Source organism: Tenrec ecaudatus, chromosome 9 (genome assembly GCF_050624435.1).
Source record: "Tenrec ecaudatus isolate mTenEca1 chromosome 9, mTenEca1.hap1, whole genome shotgun sequence".
Taxonomy (NCBI): domain Eukaryota; kingdom Metazoa; phylum Chordata; class Mammalia; order Afrosoricida; family Tenrecidae; genus Tenrec; species Tenrec ecaudatus.
This window is the reverse complement of record NC_134538.1, coordinates 157,130,483-157,141,114: the sequence shown is the minus strand read 5'-3', so window position 1 is coordinate 157,141,114 and position 10,632 is coordinate 157,130,483. Positions and strand designations below refer to the sequence as shown.

Here is a 10,632-nt window from a genome sequence, read left to right as displayed (position 1 = left end):
GTCCATCCTGGTGGGGCCTGGTGCACAGTGGCTGAAGCACCGGGCTGCCACCCCCAGGGTCTGCCTTTTCAAAAGCCACTCTTTCATCGGAGAAGGATGCAGCGCTCTGCTTCTGTAATGGTGACCACCTTGGAATCCCCGTGAGGCAGTTCTCTGTGTCTTATGATTTCCTACTTCCTTAGTTTGGGGTTTTTCTGCCCCAAGGCTGCCTGGCCAGGGAGCCACAGCCTCAGCAGGGCCTGGTGGGTGCTGCTGTGACACGCATACCACGGGTGAGTGGCTTTAGTTCTGGAGGCTGCGTACCCACATCAGGGTCTCAGCTGAGTAGATTCACACCATCAGAACCCCTCAAGCCGGGCGTTCATCCTACTCGGTCCCTTGCCAAGTACGTGCTCTTGGCTGGGTGGCCTGGGAGGAACCCTGGCTCTAGACTCAGGGTTGGGGGACCCTGGGTAGCCATCATCCCCCACGTCCCCACCTAACTGGGTAGGGATGGAGCTCTCTGGCCCTATATATATGGGGTGCTCCACTGTTTCTGCTGTCAGGGGTGTGGTTCAGTAGACCCCGTGCATGAGTCCTTCATTATCCCTGCTGTCTGGGGTGACGGTAGTGGTGGCCTCTCTCTGTCTCCGCCCTGCGCCGGACCCCCACTCGCCCAGTGGCCCGGCGGGCGGGCCGGGCGGCGCCGTGTGGGGAGGAGCCTGCAGCAGCGCGGGCTGAGACTGGCGGCGGCATGGCGGAGCCCACGCTCTGCTCCTTCCTCACCAAGGTGCTGTGCGCGCACGGCGGCCGCATGTTCCTGCGGGACCTGCGCGTGCACGTGGAGCTGTCGGAGGCGCGGCTGCGCGCGGTGCTGCGGGCGGCGGGGCCCGAGCGCTTCCTGCTGCAGGACGTGGCCGAGCCCGAGCCCGAGGGCCTCCCGCCGCGGGACACGGCCGAGCCCGGGCGCCACGATGGCCAGCGCGGCGACGGCGGGGGCGTGGCCTGCAGGGTGGTGGCCGTGTCCGCGGCCCGCCTCTGCGCCCGCTACCAGCGCTCCGAGTGCCGGGCCTGCGACCAGCTGCACCTCTGCCGCCGCCACATGGCGGGCAAGTGCCCGCACCGCGACTGCTGGTGAGCGAGCGGGGCCCCCGGGGCCACCACTCCTGCGCGCCCTGCGCGGCGGAAGGAGGGCCGGCCTCGTCTGGATCGCGTACCCCTACTTCCTGTCCCGGGGTCCCTAGAGCACGGCTGAGTGGATCGGGAGTGAGACTGCGCCCCTTAACTCCGGGGACATTTGGGGGGTATTTGGGGCCCTGCGGACAGCCGGGGGCCTGGTCTCAGAAACTGCGCATTCCCCCAAACACAGTCTTGTCCACAGCTGGCCTGCGGCTGCAGATTTAAAAGCCCCAGCTAGTGGGACCCCGACGGGCTGGAGAAGTGAGGGCGGGGATCCAGAGCTGGGTTGGAGGTGCCCTCTGGCTCCAGCCCTGCGACTTCCTTTGTTCTGGTGACCCGGGAGCGGAGTGGCAGCCGTGGGAGAGGTAGCTGTTGGCGCTGAGGCCAAGGGCAGCTCAATTGTGTCCATCTGAGGTCAAGGTAGGTGGGCGGGAGGGGCGGGGCGCTGAAAGCCAAGGGGCGGGGCTTCAATCCAATTCCTTTGTTGCTGGTGGAGCACTGGTTAAGCATTGGGCTGCTAAACACAGGGTCATTTGTTGGAAACCACCAGTCGGCGGTAGGGAGAAAGATGAGGCTTTCTACTCCGGTAAGGGATTTCGGTCTGGGAAACTCAGGAGGGCAGTTGTTTCTCCCTTGCCCTATTGGCTCACGATGAGTTGAAATCCACTTGTTGGCAGTGAGTTTGAGCTGAGTTTATGAGGGCCCTGGTGGTGGAGTGAGTGATGAGGTGGGAGGATCAAACCTACAAGCTGCTCACCGGGAGAAAGCTGAGGCTTTCGCCCCCAGTGAAGAGTTAGTCTCGGGAACCCACAGAGCCAGTTCCCCCCTGTCCGATGGGGGCGCTCTGAGTCAGGATGGAGCCCGGCTGTGAGTGTGTGCGCTGCAGGCTACAGAGCAGCTGGGCTCCATGGGCTTTTCAAGGCTGTGCCCTTTCAGAAGCAGATTTCCAGGCCTTTCTTCGGAGGCATCTCCGGGGAGGTGAAACAGCAATCGTGGCGCCCAGGCTCTGCCATGTTAGTGGCTGGAGGCACTCAGGCGAGGGCTCAGCCACATCCTGCAACAGGAAGTGCTCCGGCCCCCATGCGCCAGCCCACTGCCTTTGTGTCTATTCCAGCTCAGAGCAACCCCCATAGAGGGTGGCTGAGGCTGTAAGATGGGCACATCCTTCTCCGTTGGAGTGTCTGGTGGGTTGTAACTACTGACCTTTTTGGTTAGCCACCCAATGTTTAACACACTGCGCCACCAGGGTGCCTTTGGGGCCTCCCAGGTGTTCTCCAGAGGCTGAAGTAGATATAGGTAGACTCACTGTGTGTTGGAGAGCACCCAGGCCCTTCCTCACGTGGCTGCCTCAGGAAGGGCTATGTCTCCTCCCAGGTCCACCTGCACGCTCTCCCATGACATCCACACGCCTGGCAACATCCAAGTCCTGAAAAACCACGGGCTCTTCGGCCTCAACGAAGCTCAGCTTCAGATCCTGCTCATGCAAAACGACCCCAGCCTTTTCCCGGAGGTGAGTCTCATCAGAGGCCCCCCTGGGTAGGTGAGGGCCATCCTGAGTGGTCCCCAGAGGACAGCCCAAGGTGTGTGGCTGGACTGCAGCACAGTACTGGCCTTGGGGAGGGCGGGCAGGGATGAACAGAGCTGACTGCTTTGAACACGAAGCATTTTGTGTGTGTGTGTGTGTGTGTGTGTGTGTGTGAGAGAGAGAGAGAGAGAGAAGACTTCTGAGCGGTGCTCCGGTTGGCACCTGGCAGCGCAATCCATCATGATAAAGTTCCCCATCAGTGGGTTCTGGTTTGCCTGGGCCAGGCTCGGTTCCCTGGCCTGTCCTGGTATTACTAACACTGCTTCCCTTCAATTTCACACTTCCTTAGGACATGGTGAGCTGGGTGGGGGTGGGGCTCTTCTGGAAGCCAAGGCACAGGCTGGAGGGGAGAACGCACCAGGTAGGAGCAAGACTGGCCTTGCCTGGACCCAGGGGAGATTGGGGTAGGGCAGGCTTCCTGTGTGGAACCATGCCCCCCCCGCTTGTGGTGGTCCGCCAGTGCTTGGACCTCCCTGACAGCCCCCCAGCATTCATGCAGTGAAGGCAAGGGACAGGGCCCTGTCAGCCCTGGTTTGCCTGCCCGCCACCAGCCTTCTCTGCTCAGTGGCTGTAGCAGCCGTTGATCCAAACCACACCCACTGCTTGATTCTGATCCTAGCGGACAGAGTAGAACTGCCCCTGTGGCTTTCTGGAGCTGCACATCTTTATGGGAGCAGACAGCCTCATATTTCTCCCTCAGAGCCGCTCGTGGGTTTGAACCACCAACCTTTCTGTTAGCCAGCAAGTGCTTTTACCAAGTTGCCTTCTATACTAAAGATATACAGGTAGCCTGGGCGGGGTGGGGAGAACCATGGCCACTGAATTGGTTTGGACTCCTGGCTAGATTAGACCTGCTTTATAAGGCTCACAAGGCTGTGGCCCTTTCAGAAGCACATTGCCAAGCCTTTCTTCAAAGGCACCTGAGTGGACTCACACTGCCAACCTTCTGGTTAGCAGATGCACACGTTAACTGTTCATACCGCTCAACAATTCCACCAAACCCACTGCCATCCAGTCCACTGTGCCTCATGGCGACCCTGTAGGACAGAGTAGAACTGCTCCTTAGGGTTTCGGAGACCATCCATCTTCCAGGAGCAGACAGCCTCCTGTTTCTGCCTCGGAGCAGCTCGTGTGACCAGCAAGTGGTCCAGAGCTTAGCCCACCATGCCACCAGCGCTCCAGCCTCTGATCAGAAGATGCTTCTCGGTGTCCAGTGGTGCCCGGGTGGCAGGCGCTGGTAGAGTTTATGTGGAGGGGGAGCTTACAATTGAGTGTGCCTCACTTCCGTGCCAGGTCTGCCTGCTCTATAACAGAGGGGAAGCCCTCTACGGCTACTGTCAGCTCAAGGACAAGTGCCACAAGGTCCACGTGTGCAGAGCCTTCATCCGGGGGCAGTGCAAGCAGAAGAGCTGCAAACGATCCCACCAACTGGTCGACGCCACGTCGCTGGAGGTGATCGAGGACCAGGGCCTGAACCTTCCGAGTATCGTCAACTTCCAGATCATCGCCTCGTACAAGCACGCGGTATTACACAATACCCTGGAGGATGCAGGTGGGCAGCTCCCTGCCAGCCACGCAGAGGGGAGGGGCGAGCACATGCTCTTTGCAGATGCCACTTTGTCCCTTGGAAAGCTTAGGCCAGCCAGCATCACAGGCCAACCAGTGACTCCCGTTCGTGGAGACCCCAGGTGTGGCAGAGTAGAATTGTACTCCCAGGGCCTTTTCATTGGCTGGTGTTTAGAAGTAGCTAGCCAGGCCTTTCTTCCTACTAGCATGTCTAGGGACTCTCCTTGCCTCCAGCTAGGCTTGTGTAGTGGATTTCTCCTAACCATGAGATGGTGACTTTCTGATTGCTGCAGCTGCATTTTATTTACTTACCTGGAAGATGGTCTCCAGACTGTGCTGGACCAATCGATGTGTGTGTGTTCCTCCCCCCACCCCCACCCCCGTGAGAAGTGGGTATCAGCAGTGAACCTCATGGCTCTCTCTTCTTTGCAGCCAGTTCCATTTCTGCTGCTGCGCCTACCCAGGGCCCTGGGAGACAAGGCACGCGTGGAGCTGGGCCTGCCCAGGCCAGCCCCCTGGTCTCTACCCCTGCAGCCAAGGAGCGGGGTCCAGTGAACCTGAAAGGGCGTCGCTGAGATAAGACGGCGCTGGCCCAGTTTGGAAGGCGTCTGAAGACCAGGCTTCTTTTGAGCTGGGATTGTTACCATTTCATCTTTTCCCAACGTTGGTCCTGGTGGCAAGGGGGCAAAGCGCTCGGCTGATCACCATAAGGTTGGCATAGGTAGCCGTCTGCTTACAGTAATGATTTCCAAACCAAACTCACTGCCGTTGAGTTGATTCTGACTCACAGTGGCCCTACAGGTCAGGGTGGACCTGCCCCTGTGGATTTCCAAGATTATAACTCTTTATGGGAGTAGAGCTGGTGGTTTCGAACTGCTGACCTTGGGGTTGGTAGCTCAACATGTCAGTAAGACAGCCTTGGAAACCCTAGGGGGCAGTTTTTGCTGTGTCCTACAGGGTCTCACGAGTCCATTACAGCTCAAGAGCAGTGGGTTTGCTTTGGACTTGACCCTGAGAATTCCTTCTTCACAGGTGAGTGTGAGAATTAGCGATGATGTTTGGTTGGGGGTGGGGGCAGGGTAAGGATGAGTGGGTAGAGCCAGGACCCTGGGTACAGATGAGCTTTGTCATTAGGGCAAGCCCAGGGGTGGGGGAGGGGACATCTCTTGCAGCCCAGGGCCGGGTTTCTATGCACGTTGCTCTGTGGCCTGCCAATACCGTCTTGGCCTCTCCTCTGCATGGTTGTCATGGTAACAGAGCATCGGCCCCTTGAACCCAGCTGTGTGGACTCTACACGGTCTGTGGCAATATTGAATTTCTAACTGCTTTTCCTTAGCCTACAGGCGCTTGGATGACACCATCTTTTTACATGTGTTTCTCATTGCTGTGGCAGCATAGTGGTGATGCGTCGGACTGCTAACCCCAAGGTCAGCAGTTCAAACCCACCTGCCACTCCCCGGGAGAAAAATGGGGCTTTCTACTTCTGTAAAGAGTTATAGTCTCAGAGACCCACAGGGGCAATTCTACCTTGTTGTGTACAGTCGCTGTGAGTTGGCATCCACTCAGTGGCAGTGAGTTTTTCTCCTTCCTGGGACCCTTTCCTGGTGTGAGATGGCCTTGGCTAGCTTGACACACAGTGACCACGGAAGGCAGGGTCAAACTGTCCCAGGGTTTCTTTACAGAAGCAAAGAACTTCACCCGTCTCCCTCGGAGCGGAGTGGATTGGAACCGCTAGCTTGTAGTGAGCACTCCACTGCTTATCCCATTGCACCACCTGGGCTCCTGGCCCCTAATTAGGCTCTCTCATTGCCCTACAAGGAAGCCAACCATTTCCTACCCTTGGGGTCCAACTGTGTGGCCCGTATTCTCAGCCGGCATAGACTGAGCGGCCTGTCACAGATGTTACTACCTCAGTCTGTCTGCTCTTTCTCCTGTGGACAGTCCACCAAAGCCCAGCTGCTGTCGCTTGGATTGGCGTGACCCACACACTCCTCTTTCCGTGGCTCACGAGGGACCAGCAGACGTGGTAGTGGAGTTGGTTTGGACTTGCAGAGACCAGCGAGGACAGGGTTGGATGCCAGGTTTCCAGGGCTGGAGCTCTTTGCGAGCCGGACGACTACCTCTGTGGTGCCCTGTTGAGCTGCTGGCATCTCGCTAACAGCCAGGCGCTTAACTGTCAGTCACTAGGGCTCCTTGGGAGCCGACATCTGATGTCCTGTGACTTCTCCTCCTTCTTGTTTCCTCTCGACTCGCCAACCACCCACTGCCTGCCCTGCGGTGCATCCAGGCGCTCGTGCCCAGTTTTGCTCTGGGCCGACCTCACCCACAGTTACCTCATCCTGGTTACCTCACCTTTGTGTTTCTCATCACCGGCTCACTGTCAGAACACTCCCCAAGGCCATTGAGTAAACGCATTACAAGAACCCCCCCCCCCCCCAATTCTCCTTCCGTCACATTTGAGGAATATGACATGTGAGAGAGGCCCAGGGTCCTGAGTTCCTGAGAAAGTTGAATTTATTCAGAGAAAATTTTATCAAGTAATGCGATCTTTGATGAAGCGGTGTGTGAGAAAGTGCTGTTTTCTCCTAAATCTCACGCAGCTCAGGTTACCTGTTCCTTTTGTTGTCAACTCTCCCCCTCCCCAAAACCTCCCACAACCATTGAGTCTGTTCCACCTGAGTGTCCTGGTTACTGAGGCGAGGACATTTTATGGAGCAGACAGCCTTGGCTTCGCCTCAGAGGGTCTGGTGCGTTTGAACCGCACACCTTGCAGTTGGTAGCCCAACACCTAACCCACAGCGCCACCATGAAAGCCTTTATGTCTGCACATTTTATTCTTTTTCTCCTAGCTCCGACTTCACCCTGGTGCTATCTTTTTAAAATGAGTTTTATCTATTTTATGATGATGATTGACATTTTATCATTTTACCAGGAGTATTTTTGTTTAACCAAATCTCTGCTGCTGGGTCTCTTCTGACTCATAATGACCCTCAAGGACAGGGGAACTGGCCCATGGCACTTCCTCATCGTCCTGGAAGCCCACAGCCTCATCTTCCGAGGAGCAACTGGTGGGTTGGAACCGCTGACTTTTGATTAGCGGCCAAGCGCTTAAGCCACTGTGCTACTGGGCACCTTCCCATGCTGGTTGCCAGCCAGCTCAAGTCCAGATTCTGCCCCAAGGCGTCCCTCCTAATCTGGTGCTAACATAACTAGAATACCTCATAGAGATCTACTTCGCTCTCACTCACTGCCGTCGCTATGGGTATCTGTAAATCCAGCCGCTTGTCACATGCGCTACCAGTTCTGTCCGCCAAAGAATTAAATCTCCCCATTACTGGGGTGCTTCCTCATTTCTTTCACTATGATGTGCCTTTGTTTTGGTTTAGGTCTTATATGTCCCATATTAATTTTTGGTAGGTGTTTTTAGAGATGGATTGCTTCTCAGTGGGGGACTAGAATGCTATTATTTTCAAAGTGAGGGGCTTCATGGAGTTGGTGGAAAATGGGTTGAGACGAGAATGGGATTTTTCCCGTGAACTTTCTGAAGCCCTCAGGGATCTCTCTTTAGGTGAGTTGTCTCCGCTGTGGCACTTTTAGACGACAGACTTGATTTTCCTCTAAGAATAAAATCATAGCTATAACAAGTTTGTATTTTTCAATGTAGCTCTTATTTTCATATGAAATATAGTGATGAAAAAGATAGCTGCTATTTCCTCATTAAATATGAAGTTATTTGTTGGCTTTAACCATTTTTTTAATATGGAGGGAGATCGTATCCCAGAAGCTTTTAGTAGAAATTAGTATCTTTTGATATAATCATATGATTTTTATTACCCAAATCCTCTCATTTGACACTTTATATTAATGGTTTCAGTTATATGAAAAAATGCTCTTCCATTCACTCTTGATTATGACATTTATTCTTTTTAATGTGTCTCTCATTTTGTAACTTTTATTTTAAATTTACCCTTGTATGTATCCATGAATAAAATTCGTTTCTGCTCTGTGGATGCGCCCATTTTCTTTGTACTTTTACTGCCGCATGTGGACAGGGTCTGTTTTATGATTCATGCTCCTTTGAGAGGTTAAATATAATGTCTTATTATATCCTTTAATTGCTCTCCACGTTACTTATTAGAATATCTTCCAAAATAGTTTTTTTGAAATATAACAATATAACATTGTGGAAACTTTGGAGAATATGGGGAAGTATTAATAGCTCTAAACCAAAACAAAAACCCTTTGCCATCAAGTCGATTCCAACTCACAGTGAAGGACAGAACTGCCCATAAAGTTCCCTTTGTTCGTTCTTTTTTTTTTAAAGTTTTATTGACACTGCCCACATATCTATCATCTGATTCAATAGCTTGACCATATCGAGAAGAGTTGTACAATCTTTACACCCAGTTATAAAACAGTTTCTTTTTTTCCCCATACTCATTGTTATTCATATATTTTTAATATATTTTTTGGCAAAAATATACACGAAACATTCATCAATCTAACAACTTCTACATGTACAATTCAGTGCCATTGGCTGTACTCTGCATGTTGTACAACCATGATTATCACCCCTCTCCAAATTGTCCTCTCAGCATGAAAATGAGCCCAATGCCCCCTAAGCCAAAGCTCTTCCTGCACCCACGATAGTCACAGGCTGTTAGGTCGTTTTTTGAAGTAGTCTTGATATAATAGTCACATATCATACACTTCCATGGTCAAACCACCCATTAAGAGTTTATGAGGCTGTAAATCTTCAGGGAACTGTCTTCTGTGCAGCCAATAGTAGGTTTGAATCACCGACTGGTTAGCAGCCCAATGCTTACTTGCTGCCAGGGATTCTTCCCCACATCTCTCGGTAGAGCTGACCAGAGTCCTGGTGACATAGTGGGTCATGGCCCATCCTTGCTTCTCTGACCGGACCACCTACGTCCTCTCCTTCCTTCCAGGTAAGATGCTGACTGTGTGGTGAGGACCCATGAGGAAGCTTGTCCTCTCAATCGTGTTTCCACACACCACAGTCCTTTCCCAACTCGTCCCACCACCTCTGAATAAGTTCAGTACCCCAAGCAGAACCTCCCTTCTTCCCCCTTTGCTCCTCCCCAAACAACGCTATACATCGCTGGTTTCCACGTGCTGGCTCAACTCATAGAAGTGAGGTCAGGCAGTGTACGCAGTCCGTGTCCTTTAGTGATGGGCTGCTTCTACACATTGGAGTGCTTTCAAGGTGGTTCGAGGCCACTAACTGCTCCTTAGGGGAAAAATGAGGCTGTCTGCAATTAAAAAGGCGATGGCTGATGACGCCCTAAGGGCCAGTTGAACTCTGTCTTTCAGGGTCACATGGGAGACCTGGAGGCATGGCACTTAGGAGTGGGGCTGCGATCATCAAGGTCAGCAGTTCAAAGGCACCAGCCACTCCACTGGAGAAAGACTGTCTAGTCCTGTACAGAGTTGCCGTCTCGGCAGTTCTGCCCTGTCCTATGGGGTTGCCGCGAGTTGACATCGGCAACCACTGTGTTTTTCTGGCGAGTCTCTGTGACTGAGGCAGTGGGTTGGGTTTCAGTCTTCAGTTGTGTAGACGGGCTGTTTTGTGTCCAAATTCATCTGGCAATGCCCAGCTTCCTTGTTTCCACCTTTTGGCTACCGGAAAGAGTGCTGCCGTGCACGCTGATGTGCGAGCTCCAGTGGGGAGTGAAGGGAATCCAGTGTGTGCAGAAGGACTGGGATTCGTACACAGCATGGAGATGTGTCCCTGAGCTGGGGCTTAGTGCAGCAGCAGATGACCCCCCAGGTCTCAGAGCAACAACAAACCCCACGCACTGCTCCTGTGGGCCAGCTAGTGGTTTTGAACTGCTGCCCTTGCGGTTAGCACTCTGCCACCAGGGCTCCTTGATCTCACAGCCTACCAAAAGGTAGGTTTCTCTTCTAAAACATATTATGATAAGGATTGCACAACTCTTCTTGATATGATTGAACTATTGAATTGTATGATATTTGGATTATAAAACTTTCTTTTAAAAAAAGAGATAAACAAAGGTGGGGGGTAGATTGGTTTCTCCCTGGGGAACATATTCATCACAGACCGTGTCAGGCTCCACACCGTCACAGGATCCCACATCAAATCTCCGCTTTAAATTGGTGCTATTGGAAAACTCCTTTAAAGATAGTATGAGAAGCCAGTATCTGGACATTGAAGATACAACTCTCTGTTCCAACTATTCATCTGGAGCAGACACAGTGAAGGAATCCAAAGGCTCAAGGAAGAAATGGGTCCACAGGACCAGTTGTCTACGGATAGCACACAGCCGCTCCTAGCCTGAGAC

At 53.2% G+C, this 10,632-nt stretch overlaps 1 protein-coding gene across 1 annotated transcript; it reads left to right on the top strand.

Moving 5' to 3' along the window:
- The first annotated feature begins 728 nt into the window (after positions 1 to 728).
- On the top strand, positions 729 to 8,319 carry ZC3HAV1L (ZC3HAV1 like). Its single transcript, XM_075558720.1, has 4 exons — positions 729 to 1,113; positions 2,533 to 2,668; positions 4,037 to 4,295; positions 4,742 to 8,319. The coding sequence occupies exons 1-4, from the start codon at positions 734 to 736 to the stop codon at positions 4,882 to 4,884; spliced, it is 918 nt and encodes a 305-aa protein (XP_075414835.1). The 5' UTR covers positions 729 to 733; the 3' UTR covers positions 4,885 to 8,319.
- The last annotated feature ends 2,313 nt before the right edge of the window (positions 8,320 to 10,632 follow it).

Coding starts and splice junctions, on each gene's coding strand:
- ZC3HAV1L (XM_075558720.1), top strand. CDS start 734: ATGGCGGAGCCCACGCTCTGCTCCTTCCTCACCAAGGTGCTGTGCGCG. Junction 1,114..2,532: donor TGCCCGCACCGCGACTGCTG/GTGAGCGAGCGG, acceptor GTCTCCTCCCAG/GTCCACCTGCACGCTCTCCC. Junction 2,669..4,036: donor ACCCCAGCCTTTTCCCGGAG/GTGAGTCTCATC, acceptor CTTCCGTGCCAG/GTCTGCCTGCTCTATAACAG.